This window comes from Amborella trichopoda, chromosome 6 (genome assembly GCF_054954075.1).
Source record: "Amborella trichopoda isolate Santa Cruz 75 chromosome 6, AtrichopodaSantaCruz75HAP2 v2.0, whole genome shotgun sequence".
Taxonomy (NCBI): domain Eukaryota; kingdom Viridiplantae; phylum Streptophyta; class Magnoliopsida; order Amborellales; family Amborellaceae; genus Amborella; species Amborella trichopoda.
Window position 1 is genome coordinate 36,886,534 of NC_142341.1, and position 17,869 is coordinate 36,904,402.

Below are 17,869 nucleotides of genomic sequence, written 5' to 3' on the forward strand. Positions count from 1 at the left end.
AGATTGAAAACTTTACATTGTAATAGCGTCCTCATTTTGTTCAAGTGCATGACTTTAATATATTGATGGACTAAAACATTAAGCCAATTTACTGTAAAAATAAAAAACAGAACCATGGATTGAGCATCTCATCGGATATGGAAGGAGGGATCGGAATGGAGAAATCGGTGTTCCTACTGCAGGACTCGGTGGCATGCAAGATCAGGGCTAAGCGTGGCTACGCAACCCATCCTCGCAGCATTGCAGAGAGGGTCTGTTACTAACCACCACATAATTTTAATTTTCATTTTCTATTAACCGATACATCCACATCTCACTCATTAAATTTTTATGTTTTTTTCTTATTATTGTTAAACCCTCTTTCTCTCTCAGGAGAGAAGAACACGGATAGCTGAAAAGCTGAAGAAGTTACAAGAGCTGGTGCCAAACATGGATAAGGTGATTATCCCACTCCATCTCACAAAAATGAAATAAGACTAAACGTGAATAATCCTAGCTTTAGTCCCTTTGCTGTTTGTCTTCTGCAGTATTTAGGTTAAATAAACTGCAATAAGCCAGTGTTTGAAATAATGGGTGCTGGTTAAACTTTTATGCAAAAAGTTTATGGAAGGTTGCAATTTTAAAATGTAGAAGTAAAGATGCACCTCAAAAATCCATCAGAAAATGTTGTTTTAATGTTGTTCGATATTAATATATGAATATGAAAGGAAAAAAGATTCAGAGTCAAAAAATAGTGCATCTTGCTACACGATATCTAGACGGACCATTTTCAAGATTTTCATATGTTTATAGATCTATTTGATTTTAACCATTTTATAATTTAAAATTTTATAATTAAATATGAAAATAGAGTTTTAGATAATCCTAAAAAAAGTTTATACCAATGTTACATATTATGAAAAAATTTGGAAGTGTGCCTTAATTGGATTCTTTAAAGTCGCAACCTTATACACACCGGACCCAACTGTTATTACTCTTACAACTAGAGAGTTTGAGAGAGAGAGAGAGAGAGGGAGAGGTGGCCTTACTAAGATTAGGAATGATGATAGAAAGGAGTGGTAATCGGGTCAGATTGGGTAGACCCACCGGTCCAGGTCCAATAAGAGTGGTAATCGGGTCGGATTGGGTAGACCCACCGGTCCGGGTTTGGACCTGCCATGTCTAGGTTGGGGTTGACCTGCGGTCCAGTATAAAATATATAGAATATACATACTAAATAGTATAGAAATAATTTTCTTATGTTTTAATTCTAGACCCATGTCCAGGTAGGGTCCGGGTCCAAGTGACTTGGACCCGATATCTAAGTCCGGTCCAGGTCCGGGTCCAGATGAAACCTAGTCGGGTGGGGTCAAAATCAACCGATTGCTGCCCCTAATGATGGAGAACAGTCGTAAGTCTATAAAAGTAGTTGATTCAAGACAAGTTTATAATCAGAAGAAGATGGGTGGAAATAGCCGCGTAGGTTGTGGATCACAAAATTTTCTCTGAATTGCACTCTATGATCCATAGGATCATAAAGATAGATGATCATTGAGCTTTATCGCCATTCAATCACTGGTTACGGTGATGGATGGAGAGTTGGTCGTAGAAGCTCATGGCCATCTTTCTTGCAAAGGGGTTATAGAGGGCCTAAAGTACCGAAAGCAGACTCGATTTAGAACCAAAAAAGAACTCCATTTGTATGATCATTATGATTAGGATACAAGGATCGAAAGATGAAAGAAATAGGTAAAGGATTGATACATTTATGATTGGTGATTCGGGCCTCGGCCTGTGGCCTAGGTGAGTTGAGGGGCTAGCACTTATTTAAAATAATCATAAAAAGAGTAAATTACGTACATGTACATATACAAAAAAAAAAAAAAAAAACTAAAATGCAAAATGAGTTAATTTTAGGTTAAAATTATGGGGAAGGTCAGTCAACCTAAGGTTTTTTTTCTCCAAAATTTTCCTTCGGTCTGAGGATACCATCTTCGGGCCGTATTTTAATTTAAAATTTTTGTTTGGACTATTTTCGATAGTAGGGTTGTGCCGTAATGTTTGGGGCAGTGCCCAGTCGGTCCAATGTAAGCATCATCGGACCGCCTTTTGTGGTGCTCTTTAAAGTAGTCCGAGGTTGGCATCTTGGGACTGTAAAGACCGACTTTGTTAAGCATTCAGAGGTGGTTTGAGCTACCCATTCTCGGACCGCCTTATATGGTGCTCTCTAGGGCAGTCCGAAGTTGTCATCCTCGACCGCATTATCTCATATGTTTACTAATAAATAAGGCGGTCCGAGGATGCTAATCTAGGCATTGCCCTACTAGCAAAAAAACCTAAAAGAAATAAATTAAAAAGCAGTCCGAGAATGTCATCCTTGGATTGAAGGGAAATTTTAGAAAGAAAAAAAAAAAACACAGGTTGATTGATGTTCCACGTAATTTTTGTCCAAAATTGGCCCATTTTGTATTTTTTTTTGTTCGTACATAAATTACTCTTATAAAAGTATATATTTTTTGGGAAGTTAAAATCTTAACTAAAGGATTAGAAAGATACTTTTAGATCGTTTATATGGTTTTGAGAATAATTTGAACTATCTCAATACGTTCCAATTTTTACTTTTTTATTTTTAATTTTTCAATATTTGAAGGTATAAATTAAGATTTTCATTAATCGATCTTTTACAACTTTTTTGGACTTGCAATGAACTCTTGTACTTATTTTACGTTTTTTTATGTTTAATGATTTTTAACAAACTTTTTAATTTTATCTTTCAACAAATTTCTTGTATTATAAACTAACACACCGAGTCCGAGCTTTGGCTAGGGCAGAGTTGGCGGCCCAAGCGAGTTTAAAATAGATGGCATAGGATATTCCTCAGAGAAAACACTTACAAAATAAAGGTAATGAGTGTCCAATGAGTTTGAGTACATTAAGAAAATATTGCATATGTAGGATACCCTCAACACTTTATGGGATAGTAACTATGAGTTAAGTCACTAGCAGGCTGCTGAATGAGGAGACAAAAAGAAAATATTTTGACTCATCAAACTCACAAGCTCATATCACAAATCGAAAATGGTCTAAAAATAGGGAACAAAACTAATCTAACCGATCTAAGGATAAAGATTAGGTTGAAGTTGAGGAAGCGGATCACATATTATCATCGTGGCAAGAATAGGCCCATCAAGAGAGAGTGTCAACTCAAGAAAGTGAAGAATGAAGAAAAGCCAAGAATGATGGCAAGCAAACCACTGCAATGACCGCAGATGTTGATATGGTCAGAAACTGTAGTGGTGGACGAATCAATATTGCATCAGGAACGTGCGACTTTGATTGGGTTATAGTTATTGGAGCATCATTTCATGTTACCCCACATAGTTGCTATTTTTCTTCTTATAAAGCTTAAGATTGTAGCTCTATAAAGATAGGAAACAATCGGTTCCTCAAAGATTATGGGTAAAGGAGATGTACACATCAAAACTAACAATGGGATGAAGCTGGTGTTAAAGGATGCTAGACACGTGCCAAATATCCGTCTAAACCTCATCTCAAGAGGGTGTTACGATGATGAAAGGTACCACTCAGTGTTCAGTAAGAGACACTGGAAGCTGAAGATGGGATCTCTTATTGTTGCAAATGGCAACAAGTATTGTTCACTCTACAAAATACAGGTGCAAATCTCTAATGACGAAGCTAATGTTGTCATGAAAGAATCCTCACTAGACCTGTAGCACAGGCGAGTAGGCCATATGAATGAAAAATGAATGCATATCCTAGTAAAGAAGCAGATCTTTTCCAGTATCAAGAATACATCTCCTGCCCCATGTGGCCATTGTTTGCAAGGCAAACAACATAGAGCCTTTCTCAAGTAAAAGCTCGAAAGATACGAAAATCATGGATCTAGTGTATTCAGATGTGTATGATCTTATAGATGTAAAGTCGCTTAGTAGCACATCATATTTCGTCACCTTCATTGATGATGCTTCAAGAGATACATGGGTGTAATTAATGAAATCAAAATATCTTATATTTGAGAATCTTTCAGAACTTTCATGCTAAAGTGGAAAGAGAGACATGCAAGTTGTTGGAATGTATCAGATCAGACAATGGGGGAGTACACCTCAAATACTTTCAAAAGCTATTGTGTTGAGCGTGGCCTAAGAAACGAAAAGACAATGTCACATACCTCTCAGCATAATGGTGTAGTAGAAAAAATGAATCACACCATTATAAAAAGAGTTAGGAGCATTGCTTTCTACCGTGAAGTTACCAAAACCGTATTGGTGTGAAGTAGTCCTCACCACATGCCTCCTAATAAAATAGATTCCTAATTGTGAGATCCTAGAATGAGTTTGAACTGAAAAAGGTATCTCTTATTCACAATTAAAGATATTCGGGATGATGGCATTGATGCATGTACCCAAAGAACAAATATACAAGCTGGATGAGAAAGCACTTTTATACATCTTCTCAGGGTACTCAAATGAAGAGTTCGGCTATAGGCTATGGGATCTTGAGAATAGGAAGGCGGCTAGGAGTAAGGATATGGTATTTCAAGAATACCTTACCATTGAACATGTGAGAACTTTGAAAAGCCACAAGAGGATGGGTCCCAAGAGTTTGACATGCCAGTTCTGGGTGATGTGGAGCAAGGGGAACAACTTGTTCTAGAAGTGCCACCTACAGTTGAATTGAGAAGGTCCTCTAGGGGACATAAATCATCTATCAGATACATTGCATCAAAGTATATCCTATACACTGTAGGCGGTGAATTAGAAAGGTACCAAAAAACTTAGGCCGATGAACATAAAGAGAAATGGCTTAAACCTATGCAAGAGGAGATGAAATCATTGCATAAGGACCACCCCTATGACCTGGTAAAGTTGCCTAAAGACAAGAGAGCACTAAAGATCTTCAAGATAAAGACTAAAGAGACGAGCTCACAACCAAGGTACAAGGCGAGGTTGGTCATGAAAGGTTTTAGGTTGAAGGGAATCGATTTTAGTGAAATCTTTTCTCAAGTGGTAAAAATGTCATCAAGTCATATGGTGTTAGGCTTGGCTGCAAGCTGGAGTCTAGAAATTGAGTAGCTAGATGTCAATAGTTCCTTTCTCCATAGCTATTTGGAGGGTGATATATATGTGGAGCAGTCATAAGGATTTAAATGTAAAAGGGAAACAACACATAGTGTGCAAGCTGAAGAAGAGCCTATTGGGTTGAAGCAAGCCCGTGGTACAAGAAGTTCTATTTCTTCATGGGGAAGTATGGGTGCAAGAGAAAAACCTTGGACCATTAGGTGTTTGTTGCTATATATTGATGACATGCTGATAGTTGGTCAGGATGCCATCAAACTTGTTAGGTTGAAGAAGCGTTGAATCATGCCTTTGTCAGGAAGGACATAGGACCTGCTCAACAGATCTTGGCATGAAGATCTCTCGTGATAGGATGGCTGGGAAGTTATGGTTGTCATTAGAAATGTACACTGAGAAAGTGCTCGAAAGATTCAATATGAATGAGGCAAAACCTGTCGGTTCCTCACTTGGAAGCTACTTAAAATTAAGTGTCAAGCAGAGCCTTTCAAATGAGAATGAGAGTAAGAAATACGAAAATGACCTATACGTCGGCCCTAGAAAGTTTAATGCATGCCATGGTGTGCATGAGGCCTAGGGGTGGCAATGGACCCGATCAGACCCGGGACCCGACGAGTATATTCGACTTCAGGTCTAGGTATGGGTCCAAATTTGGGACCCGAATACTATTCGGGTCTGGGTTTAGTGGGACTTGACCTGTACTCGTAGTCATAGGGTATATGATGGCAATCATGTGTCTTTGGTGTGTGCTAGGTGTTCATATTGTCACAATATTGGCAATATTTACAGTATTATTGGCAAAAAAGAAGAAGCTCATAGTTATAGGGTATATGATGGTAAAGAAAAAAGGGCAAAAAAAAGTGCTCATAACCATAGGGTTGCAATAGATCCGATCAAACCTGGGACCCCATAGATCTAATTTTGGACCCGAATACTATTCTGGTCCAGGTCCAGCCAGACCCAACCCATACTCGACCCGTTGCCACCCCTAATGAAGCTAGATATCGCACACACAATCAGCGAAGTGAGCATATTTATCACTTATCCAAACAAAGAACACTGGGCAGCAGTCAAGTGGATATTCAGATTTCTCAGAGGAATATCCAAAGTATGTTTGAGCTTTGGGGAGATAAACCTGTGTTATAAGAGTACACAGATATAGACATGGCTGGAGATATAGACTTTAGGAAGTCAATCTCGGGATATTAGTCTACTGTTGCAAGAGGAGTTGTTTCATAGCAGTCCAAGTTGTAGAAGTGTTTGGCTCTATCGACCATAGAGGTAGAGTACATTGCAGTCACAAAAGGATGATATGGATGAAAAAATTCATCCAAAGCTAGACTTGAAACATGATACATATATCATCCACTGTGACAGTCAAAGCGCTATCCACTTGAGTAAGAATGCGAGCTTTCACTCTAGGACGATGCACATTGATGTGTGTTACCATTAGATCCAAGATGTCCTAGAGAAGAAGCTGTTAGATCCAAGATGTCCTAGAGAAGAAGCTGTTGCAGGTAGAGAAGATCCATACTGACCAAAATATGTCTGTATGATAAGAAAGATTTTGGCAAAAGACGAGCAGGAACTGTGCAAAAGCGTGGCTGATATGGTGCCATTTGAGCATCAAATTAATTTGTAAAGGAGAACCTCTCGCATGGGTGCCATCTAAGCACCAGCATTATGGAACTCGCTCGAGTCCACTCAGCCTCGCCTATACCCTAAGTTTTATGTACAACTTGTGGTATATAAAAATAAATAAAAATGATTGTAAAAAATGTGGGTTTGATGTATAAATTTTTGTTATATAATTTGGATTTTTGGTAAAGATTAGTGAGTGTTGTTTTTCAGGGCATAATCCATATATATATATATAGATATATTGTTTTTTAATTATTAAAATGTCACCTGCTATAAATCAATTTTTTTATTTCATTTTTCTATACTTTTTTAATCTTATTTGAATTTTTAAAGGTTGTCTTTGATTTTAGTTTAACATTTAGTCATTTTATTTTCTTTATTTTCAAGTTTTTCATATTTTTTCAATTGAACTAGGACTTTCGACCAAGTAACTCGGCCGGTTGACTCCCTTGGTCGAGGTGATTTCCTAGTTATTGAACTAGACTATAAACAACATCAAAAACTCCAAAAGAGATGGATAAAATATATTAAAGATGGAATTTTGCAATTTTATCGCTTGGAACATTTTAGAAAATCCCAAAAAAAAAGAAGAGAAAATAGATAAATTTATCATAAATAAGAAAAACCGATGAATAATCATCAAGATCATCAAAGTTATATATCCAATTTTTGTACATTGATTTTATAAAAAAACATTCAAGTTTGACATATTTTTATGAAATTGATTTTGTATTATAGAACTCCGGCAAGGTGCCAAGTCCGAATAATTCGCTTGAACCGCCATGGTTGAATAAAGAAGCCTCACATTCTGATTTTATTCATCTTTGGCAGCAAACAAACACCGCAGACATGCTAGAATTAGCAGTTCAATACATCAAAGGCCTTCAAAATCAGGCGCAGGTATGCAAGTCTTATTTGTGAGCTTCCTATGGACTACAAATAAATGAAATCCATAATGCATTGATGGAATTCCAAAACATTTTTCAATGGGTACTAATACTATCTCCCTTGAGAGTATAGTTTACTTGTACTCCCTTGGTGAGAAGACTTGCTCGGGTGGATTTTTTTTCAATCTAAAATCTGGAAACCACTTCAGAATTTTTTGATAATTATTCTCAAAAAAAAAAAAAAAAAATTTGAGTTTTCTAACTCTTAGATCTCACCATCTAAAAATTAGATGCTCTTTATTCAATCTCAAGACATTTTGTTTTATCAAATATATAAAAGGTACAATTAGGATTTATTATTATTATTATTATTATTATTATTATTATTATTATTATTATTATTATTGTTGTTATTGTTGTTGTTGTTGTTGTTATTATTATTATTATTATTGAGTAGGATTTTATCTGAGGGAGTAAATGGACATTCTACTCCCACTGGGGTAGAATAAATTTTGGCTTTTTCGATTAATCTTTGGGAATATTATAGTTTCAACTTCCTATACATTCTACTCCAAATACTTTTTTTATTATACCCTAAACCCAACACTATTTTTTCTTGTATTTACTCCTAATCAAATAGTCAAACAATTTTGAGACCAAAGTGCCGCTTTCTCTCTCTTTGTCCTTTTAAACTCTCTCTTACTTTCTCTATGTACCTCTCTCCATCCATCCTCTCTCTCTTTCTCTATACTTATTTCTCTTTCTCTACCCTCCCTCACTTTTTCTCTCTCTACTCTCCCTACCACTCACATGCCCATAATGCGATCCAGCACGTTTTTGTGCCAGACTGAAAATTTTTTACGGTTCGGCACAAAAACGTGTCGGACCACAATTTTACTTCCTTATAATGCGATCCTACATGTTTTTGTGTCAAACCAAAATCTTTTTCGCGGTCCGACACGTTTTTGTGACGACAAAACAAATTTTCAGTCCAGCACAAAAACTTGCCGGACTACATTATGGGCATATGAGTGGTCAAGAGAGAAAGAATCAGGGAGGGTAGAGAGAGAAAGAGAGAAAACAGGAAGGTAGAGAGAAAGAATGAGAGAGGATAGAAAGAGAAAGATCGAGGGAGGGTAGAGAAAGATAGAGAGAAACAGGTGGAGAGAGAAGACAGGTGAGAGAGTTTAACTAGAGAGAGTTTGTGAGAGAAATATAAAAAAGCATGCTTTGACTATTTGATTAAATATAAGGAAAAATAATATTAAGGTTTAGGGTATAATAAAAAAGTACTGGGATAAGATGTGTAGAAAGTTAAAATTGAGGGTATCTATAATTTTCTCATATTCTTTTGGGAAAGCTTTTTATGTTCCCCCTACAACATAGAAGCTCTATCCTCTCCCTTATCCAACCTCTATTTTTTAATCGAGGGCTAAGATTGCCCCAATCACAATGTCACGTCTTTACACCATTTTATTTTAATTTTTTTTCTATAAAATATTTTGACACCAAATTTTGGACGTGCATTCCTCTATTAAACTTGCACTAAAGAGAAATATAAAAAAAATATTTTCAAAAAAATAAAATAACCAAAATACCCTTGAAATATTTAAAGAGTATTTTGATTATTATATTTATGGGAACAATTATTGTTAATATTTTTTATAGGTGCGCCCCAATGAGAATGAGAAGATGGCACGTACCAAATTTCATATTCACAAAATTTGTATTAAAAAATTTAAAAATAAAATACTTTGAAACATCGATCTAAGATCAAACGATGAGTAACTCTCTTGATAAAAAATGCAGGGCTTGATGGTAGGGGAGGATAGAAGTTCTGTGTTGTAGAGGGAACATAAAAAGCTTTTCCTACTCGTTTTGGGTGAGTCGGCTTGATTTTAACGCAGTTTAAAATTCAAAATTCAAAATCTTGGCCTCCTCGTTGTAAACAGGAAGTCACATTTCTAAGGACCAAAACTCGCAATGTTTGCATATATTTGCTCCCGGAGCTTCTGCTTGTTATATTTGTTGTTTCTTTTCTTAAATGAGACCGATTCTGGATGGAAATTAGTTGGCATATGAAGAAACTTTAATTAATCAAGACTCATTAGTTTCAATTAATTTAATCAGCTACAGAATTACAGTAACTAACTGTGACATTTGAGCTAAATTGCAGAAACTATCAGATGATAATGGCAGCTGCACTTGTTCGGACCCACAATCAGTGACATGATACTGGATGTGCGACGTAAGATTCCGATTCAAAAATCATTTACGGTGCCGACAGACGGGATTTGAGGGTTCTAAAGAGGTAAGACAAAAGGAGAAAGAAGCGCTTTGCAAATTATCAGAAAGAAGGGTGTGTCTATGTTGAATCGATCACAACGTAACCATGTGGAGGGGTTACAATTTCATTTATTTTTTCCATGATAACGCATGAGAGAGAAAATTTGGAAACTGCATTTAGGAGAATTTGCTCAGCTGCTGAGAGAGAGGGGGGAAAGGGGGGAAGAGATATCGTCGAACTTGCTGAATCCAATGTTAATGGACCCTCTCTTAAGTGCTACAATTGAGCATCTGACAATTTTCTCGTAGCTAAAAAGTCAATGCTGAAAGCCAAACATCTATTTTGAAAAGAATAATATCCACTTTGTTTTTTTTATAGAAAAGTATATAATAAGATTATTTATTTTTGACACAAGGAGGTCATAATTACAATTTATTATTAGATGTTAAATCGGACACCTGAGGGTGTGAATGATTTGGTAAAAAATCCAAAACAAAAAATCTCAAATTGTGTGATACACTTTTTACTGTCGGATCTCACATCCAATGACTAAAAGTAGTTATGACCTTTTTGTTCTAAAATAAATGGTCTTATAGTACGTAATCCTTTTTTGACACAAGGATGTCACAATCACAATGGACTATTAGATATTAAATCGGAAGTCTAGGAGCGTGTGAATGATTTGGCAAAAAAATCATAATAACATTCTCGAAATATATGGTACACCTTTAGCTGTCAAATTCCACATCTAGTGGCTAAGTGTGATTATGGCTTTTTTATATTAAAAATAAATAACCTCTTCGAAGACAATCCCAAAATAAATGGCTTTATAGTAATCCCTTTGTGGATTGTTCAAAAACATTTACTTGTAGGTCGTGCCAAAACTTAGTTTCAGGCTTTTGGCACTAAGAAAGCTACTTTTTGTCATGATTGCAGATATGCACACCTGGTCTCGGTGAGCACCACTTTTAGCAAAAAACTCCATATTAATTTTCCTGAAACAATGATATAAAGAGGCATTGAGATTCCCAGGAAGAGCTCTAATTTCCATAATAAATGGGGGTTAATCTCCAATGAGGTTTAGCATCCTATTTACACCAAGAGATCGCGTTTGTATAATCCTTTTCTGCTATAATCCTCACATCAGAGGAGGAAGAGAACATCTGAGAAGGAGGAGACAAGTCGTAACTGTTGTACAAGAGTCTTAACTTTTATCTCATTGGCCATGACCACCCCGTAATGCTTCGAAAAAGGAATGAACGATAGAGCTTCTGTGATCTCTAACAAGACCACCAATAGCCCGACTTCCTGGATTATCTCAAGAGCTAGCATCAAAATTTAATTTCAAATAATTTTTCAGAGGAGGCATCCAAGTGGCTACTGTACTTGGTCTAGGAATTCCATAACCTAGAATCTTAGAAAAATTAAGGATAAGATGCTCATTAGAAATAAATTTACGATCTTTATTCATGGAAACCCAATCAGCTGCTAAAGCTAGGATATTAGATTTAAGCTCATAACATTCCAAACATTTATACTCAAATTTTTTTCTATTCGTTTCTCTCGAAGGGTTCCAAATAATACTGGCCGACAAACCTTTTCATAAAATTCTACCATCTTTGATATACTTGGGGAAAGCCACTACTGTAATAAATGCCACATACAGAAATATGTCTGCAGATGCAAGTTGAGTTTCTTCCTATCCCATACGAAGTGGCATTCAAGAAAAAGATGGTCCAAAGCTTCATTATATGCTTTACATAGATCACAGACATCAGTAAGGATGAATCCTCTTCTCAAACCAATTTTCCTTGACAAGCAAAAAGAAAAGTTGAATCTTAAAGGGCACCAATATAATCTAAATCTTAATTAAAGAATAGTCTATATTTTTACTACAATCCTTACAAAGCAATCGATAAACCGATTTCACCAAAAATTCATCCGACGGACTAAGGTCCTGAACAATCTCGTCCTAGCTCTTAAGTGTGTATTAAAAACTCATGCAAGCACTCCATAAGATGAGACAATTGATTAAGAAAAATCTTAGAAACGCTTTTATCTCGCAGTTACTCTCCAAATAGTATTGAATCCTTCCCTTGACACTATATTTTCCACAAGGGCTAACGGGTCACAGACTTTGGAAGTACTCATGGAAAAGAAATCCTTAAGGCAGTATCTCTCGACCATTTATTGAACTTGAAAGAGGTGCCATCTCCATGTCCCACTTCTTTTTTGAAATATCAAAAAAAAATGGGCTTGGAATAATCAATACTCTTTCAAATGCATGAATGAGCAACTTTAGATCAAGGACTTTTAATAAGCCCAGTTATGACGTCCTCACCATATTTTTCTTTTAAAACTTGTCTTCAAAGAAGGCTCTAGTTAGATTGACATCTCCACCACCACTTCATTAGCAAATTGTAGTTCATCAATTTTTGCTTTCTAATCCCAAGTCCCCCTTCTCATTTAGGAGCACATATTTAAAGATCCAACTTCTTCATTTTATTGTTACTCCCCCAAAAATGAAAGCTCTCATTAACTCTTCTAGCAATTTAAAAACCTGCAAAGGTATCCAGAACATGGACTTAAATATATATGCAAGTTAGATAAATTGGATTTAATTAAAGTAACTCTATCACCAAATAATAGGAATTTGAATCTCCACATATCCACTTTATTTTGAAATCTTTCCACCACCAGATGCCAAATAGACCTTGAAGGGTAAGAGAGAGAGAGAGAGAGAGAGAGAGAGAGCTTTCCTCCTACTCTAACCTAGTTTCCTAGACAATGGAGGTAGGAAAAGGCATTGAACATGGAGATGAAAAAAATATTGGAGATCAGCCTATTGGGGCTTCTAGCGAGGGAAGGAGAGGTGACAAAGGTAAGAATATTTTGAATCGTGAAGTTCATAATATCAAGGCTGGAGATGGTAGAGATGGAGGAAGTGCTAGAAATCGTTGCTCTCTGTAGTTGGAGAAGGTGTTTGTCGCCAAGAATCAACTCCTTTCTCTTGGACTGCAGTCCCAATTCTTTGTTACAGGCTCTTTTTCCCCTCCTCTTAACAATTTTTATGCTCTCGCTGATTGGAGAAGACGTGCTTGGGGATTATCCTACTTACCATATCTTAAGGTTATTGGTGGCAATAAGGTGGTATTTAAGTTAAAATCTCAGGACGATGTATCCAAAGCTCTGAGGTTTCATTTTTGCAGAGTCAGAAGTTTCCTTCTATCTTTAGAGGGGTGGAAAACTCCCTTGCCCCCAGTTTCTACTTTTCCGGCTAACGGGCATGACTCAGTTGTGGTGCACCAATCCTCCCGACCCCATTATCGGAATCAAAATCACTGGTGGAATTCACGACGCACGTTGAAGCCATTTTCGGATTCAAAATTTAATATTATGAAACGCTGGAACCCTATCGGCACTTTCGCGGCTTGGATAGAAGGTTTCTCAATGAATTTATCAAAAGTAGTTTTCCGCGACAATAACATTCTGTTACCTTGTAATGTTGAAGGTCCAAGTAGTTTTTCTAAAGGCGCGGGTCCACTAAATCCTACCTTCTCTCCCTTGGTCAATGTGGGTTTTGATCTACGGGGTCTTAAGGTTGCAACGCTGCCTTCTGTGTCAGCCTTCCGTGTAGATTTGCACCAGGATTTGTTTCCTCAACCCTCCGCCTTTTTACATTTTCTTTGTGGGAAGGCTCCTTTGAAGAGGGGTCCTGCTGACAGCAGGCTTCTCCCTCTAATCCTTCTCCTTCAGGTTAAGTACAAACTACTGCAAGATGTAGAATTGTTGCTGTCCTCTACGGATCTTCGTCTTTCTCATCATGGCACCATGTATCCCCTCTTTCATTGCGAGCCATCCATCACAGGTTGACCCTCCCTTCCTAGGGTACGTTTCGACCCTCTTTCGGTTGATCCTATGGCTTTGACTATTATCGACCCGGAAGAAGATAGCTCCCCTGTCACTGGTCTCGCACTGCCTGCAACCTCTGATGTTCCTCTGCTGTGTGATCCTGACCATTCTTTAGCAATGGTCCATGTCACCATGGGAGACCCTATCTCGGTTCAATCTGCTCAGGACCAACCTCCTTTGTTGAGAGTTGTGCCCTCTGGTCGTGCACAACTCTTGGTGCCTAGCCTCTCTCTTTCTCATGATAAGGTGGCGCCTTCCGATGTCAATCCTGCGCATGTTCCACAGGATGAAGATATGGGCTTAGATTTCAATGTCCCTATCGGGTGTTTCTTCAAGGAAGTCAAGCGACTGATGAAAAAGATAAAAACCACAAACCAGGGGAAACCTATGATCTCTGGTAATAGCCCGAAGAAAACACCCAAAAAGAAAATTGTCATGGGTGGTGGGACCAGGTCGTCTGCGAGATTGGAGGCCAGTGGTATTGTGAAGAAGACTGTTGCGTTGTCATAGGTGGTCCATGGACCTGTGTTCATCGACCTTTCAGATGGTCCGGACGTTCCCATGGACCTTCCAGGTACATTGGATTTCTCTGTAGCTGCCCAATATGCGGATGCATTTAAGGATTACGGTAATGTTGCCCTGACTGCAGACATGAATGTTCTCGAGGCTTCTTTTCCAGTTGCTAGTTGGAACGTTCCAGGTTCCTCTTCTCTTTCTTGTTAATATGAATATTTTGTCTTGGAATGTAAGGGGCTTGGGTAGTCCCAGACAAAAAAGTGATGTTAGGTTTTAATTTTGAAATTTAAACCTTAGACAGTTATATTGCAAGAGACCAAACTCCTTAGTCCCGATGTTTATGATGCTCGGGAAATTTGGGGCTCAAGCGCAATGGCTTTTTGTGGTATTGACACCTTTGGATAATCTGGTGGTATTTGGATGCTTTGGGATCCCTTGATGTTACAAAATTTTGTGATAATTCAGCATTTGAATTTTATTTTGGCGGGTTTTTATGGCCCCACTCCGGGTTGTTCATGGGGCCTGTTATCTATTTATAGGTGGTCTGATTATGCAGCAAAAGAACTCTTTTTCCATGTTATGAATGATGTTATTCTTAATTTTGACTTTCCGGTTTGTATTGGAGGTGATTTCAATCTTTTAAGATGGCCCCATGAATGTTTGGCTAATGGTGCTATTTCTTCCTCGATGAGACTATTCAATAGCTTTATTGGAAATAATTCATTTTTGGACCTACCGATTGTTGGTACCAACTACACCTGTTCTAATAATAGCATCATCGCTCTGTCTATGTCCAAACTTGATGGAATTAGTCTCTGCTGACTTGACCACACCCTTATTTTCTTAACTTCTAGTATGGAAAGAAGAGACCCAAAGCCTTTTAGAATGGAATTGGTTTGGTTAGAAGAAAAGGTTGTTATTGAGCTCATTACTTCCACCTGGCAGAACTCTATCTCGTAGGGTTCTGTAGATTTCCAGTTGCATAAGAAACTTGTTGCTATCAAAATAGCATTTTATCAATGCTTCCCTAAAAATTGATGAAGTGCTTCTAGAGATTGAGTCATTGGACTTTCATATTCAATCTTCTGGCTCTCTGTCTGCTGTCAGCCAGATTAGTAGGAATGTGAAACTACAGGATCCTTCTGCTCTTTATAGGGTTGAGGAAATTTACTGGAAGCAACGGTCAAGAGTTAGGTGGCTCAAAGAGGGGGGTTTGAATACCAAGTTTTTTCATTACATTGCTAGTGCTAGAAAGAGGCAAAATGATTTATCAGGCTTGGTTATTCCGGGCATCGAATCCCCCGAGGGTGATGCATGGAAGGAGGCTGTAGTTGAACATTTTAGGGGGGCATTTTCCAAGGAGGTTTTGTTTACCCCCATTTTGTCAAGACTACCTTTCAAAATGTTGTCTCATGTCTCGAGCTCTTTCTTGGAAAGGGATATTTCAGTTGAAGAACTTAAAACTGTAGTTTTTTCCCTTACAAGTGATAAGGCCCCAAGACTAGATGGCTTTCTTTCAGCATTTCTGGCATCTTGTTAATTATGAGTTGCTGGAAATGGTTAGAACGTTTATGGTTCATGGGGAAATTTTCAAGGGGATTAATGCTTCCTACATTGCTCTTATTTCCAAAAAATCAGTGATAGCAAAATTGTCCGACCTAAAACCTATTAGCCTACTCTCTATCCTTTATAAGATAGCGGCCAAGGTTTTAGCTAAGAGTTTGAAGTTGGTGTTTCCTGGTCTTATCTCTCCGAATCAGTCCGCATTCATTCATAATCGTCAGATTACTTATAGTATTCTGGTGGCTCAAGAATGTATTCATTCTAAGATTAGGAGTCTAAATCCTGATCTTATATTGAAATTAGATTTGGAGAAAGCCTATAATCGTGTGGAGTGGGGGGTTCTTTTGGAAATTATGAAAAATATGGGCTTCGGTGAAAAGTGGAGAAGCAGGATTTTTGGTTGCTTATCTTCGGCACATTTCTCAGTTTTGATTAAGGGAAGCCCTTTTCATTTTTTTAAAGCCTCTAGGGGACTTCGTCAAGGGGACCCTTTATCCCATTCTCTTTTTTCTGTGTATGCAGAGTGCTTTAGCATTCTGATTCAGAATGTGATAGCACGGGCCAGATTCTCTGGTTTTCCATTGTTTGAGGTGAGGCCGACTATTTCACACCTACAGTATGCAGGACATTCTTATCTTCTGTGATGCTTCTGAATCACAAATTGCTAATTTAGCATGTTTTCTGGGTTGTTATGAGGCGGCTTTGGGAATTAAAGTTAATTACAATAAAAGTCTTATGGTTGGAGTTAATTGCCCCCATGATTTGACTCTATCCTTAGGCAACCGCTTAGGGTGTTTGGTGGGATCCTTTCCCTTCAACTACTTGAGAATTCCTATCTCTGACACTAGGCCATCCTCTTCAGTTTGAGACAAGCTAATTCCAAGGGTTCGAGTGAAATTGGATTTGTGGGAGCCTAAATACTTTTCTTTGGGTGGTAGCGTCACTTCTTTACGTGCTTTCCTTGCAAATCTGCCCATTTATCTTATGCTTCTCCTCCTTATGTCAGCTTTTATCATCAGGCAAATTGAAAAAATGATGCGTAACTTTTTGTGGGGTACTTTGGGATCTGAACATAAGTTTCATCTTCTCAGATGGGATCAGGTTTGTACTCCCAAGAGTGAGGGGAGTTTGGGAATTCGAAAGCTTAAATTTATAAATGAGGCTTTGTTGTGTAAATGGGGGTGGCGAAGTTTCCATTGTCAATACCATCTCTGGTTCAAAACTTTATCTTCAAAGTATGGCATGGATAGACATGATCTATGGTTGGGTGGGGGTCGTCCTTCTGAGACCTCATTTCCTTGGAAGCCTATCGTTAGATGTCAACCAATGGTTGCCAGTCACTTTCGTTGGGTTGCGGAAGTTCTATCTATTTCTGGCATAGAAAATGGTTCAGTGAGATTCCCCTTGAGCTCTCTTTCCTATATTTATATGCAAAAACAACAGTTCCTAAGGCAAAGATTGCCAGCATTATCGATTTGAGAGGAGCTCGCCCCTTTTGGAATTTGTCATTTCCTTATGACAGGCTCAGTGGCAATGATTTTCAGTAGTGGTTGCAAATATTGGAGTTACTAAATTTGGTGTATATCTCACAGGATTCTGATGATCAACTTGTTTGGGAATTTGAATCTGATAGTAACCTTTCTATTAAATCTTGTTATAAATTCCTCTATCATGACATATGGAGATGGTCGTTACCTTGTGTGGCAAAGATTTGGAAATGGCATGTCCCTCACAAGGTTCAAGTTTTCTTATGGTTGGCTGCTCAGAACAAAATCTTGACTGTTGATAATCTTATCAAGAGGGAAAAAGTGCTTCCTAACATTTGTCTTATATGTAAACTTAATAAGGAAACTAGGAACCATCTTTGCTTTTAATGTTATGTGGCATAAACTATTTGGTATGGTTTTTTCAACCTACTTGGAATCCATGCTTCTCTTCCTAGGTCGGTTTTGGACAATATTACTCAATTCTCCTTTTCTCATCTCCCCTCT

At 37.7% G+C, this 17,869-nt stretch overlaps 2 protein-coding genes across 10 annotated transcripts in view; both read left to right on the forward strand.

Annotated features, from left to right (window-relative positions):
- LOC18435110 (transcription factor bHLH130) overlaps nucleotides 1-10,236 on the forward strand; it is a 31,836-nt gene extending 21,600 nt beyond the window's left edge. For 4 of the 9 annotated variants that reach the window (XM_088869570.1, XM_088869565.1, XM_088869572.1 and 1 more), the window contains 4 exons: nucleotides 111-251; nucleotides 373-438; nucleotides 7,452-7,613; nucleotides 9,777-10,236. In XM_088869570.1, the coding sequence (XP_088725696.1) occupies nucleotides 111-251; nucleotides 373-438; nucleotides 7,452-7,613; nucleotides 9,777-9,833 (426 nt within the window). In that variant the 3' untranslated portion in view covers nucleotides 9,834-10,236. Of the gene's footprint in view, nucleotides 1-110; nucleotides 252-372; nucleotides 439-7,451; nucleotides 7,614-9,409; nucleotides 9,483-9,776 lie in introns of all 9 variants that reach the window. The other 5 variants (XM_088869573.1, XM_020667689.2, XM_088869571.1 and 2 more) reach the window with 3 other exon arrangements.
- A 4,124-nt stretch (nucleotides 10,237-14,360) lies between these two features.
- LOC148781730 (uncharacterized) lies at nucleotides 14,361-15,855 on the forward strand. Its single transcript, XM_088870885.1, has 3 exons — nucleotides 14,361-14,499; nucleotides 14,872-14,927; nucleotides 15,325-15,855. Exons 1-3 carry the CDS (start codon nucleotides 14,361-14,363, stop codon nucleotides 15,853-15,855), a joined length of 726 nt encoding a protein of 241 aa, XP_088727011.1.
- Nucleotides 15,856-17,869: the final 2,014 nt, after the last annotated feature.

What these genes read in the sequence shown, in the direction of transcription:
- LOC148781730 (XM_088870885.1), top strand. Translation starts at nt 14,361, where the DNA reads ATGGACCTTCCAGGTACATTGGATTTCTCTGTAGCTGCCCAATATGCG. An exon ending in TGCTAGTTGGAACGTTCCAG is followed by an intron (nt 14,500 to 14,871) that starts GTTCCTCTTCTC and finishes CTGATTATGCAG; the next exon opens with CAAAAGAACTCTTTTTCCAT. An exon ending in TTCTTAATTTTGACTTTCCG is followed by an intron (nt 14,928 to 15,324) that starts GTTTGTATTGGA and finishes CTATCAAAATAG; the next exon opens with CATTTTATCAATGCTTCCCT.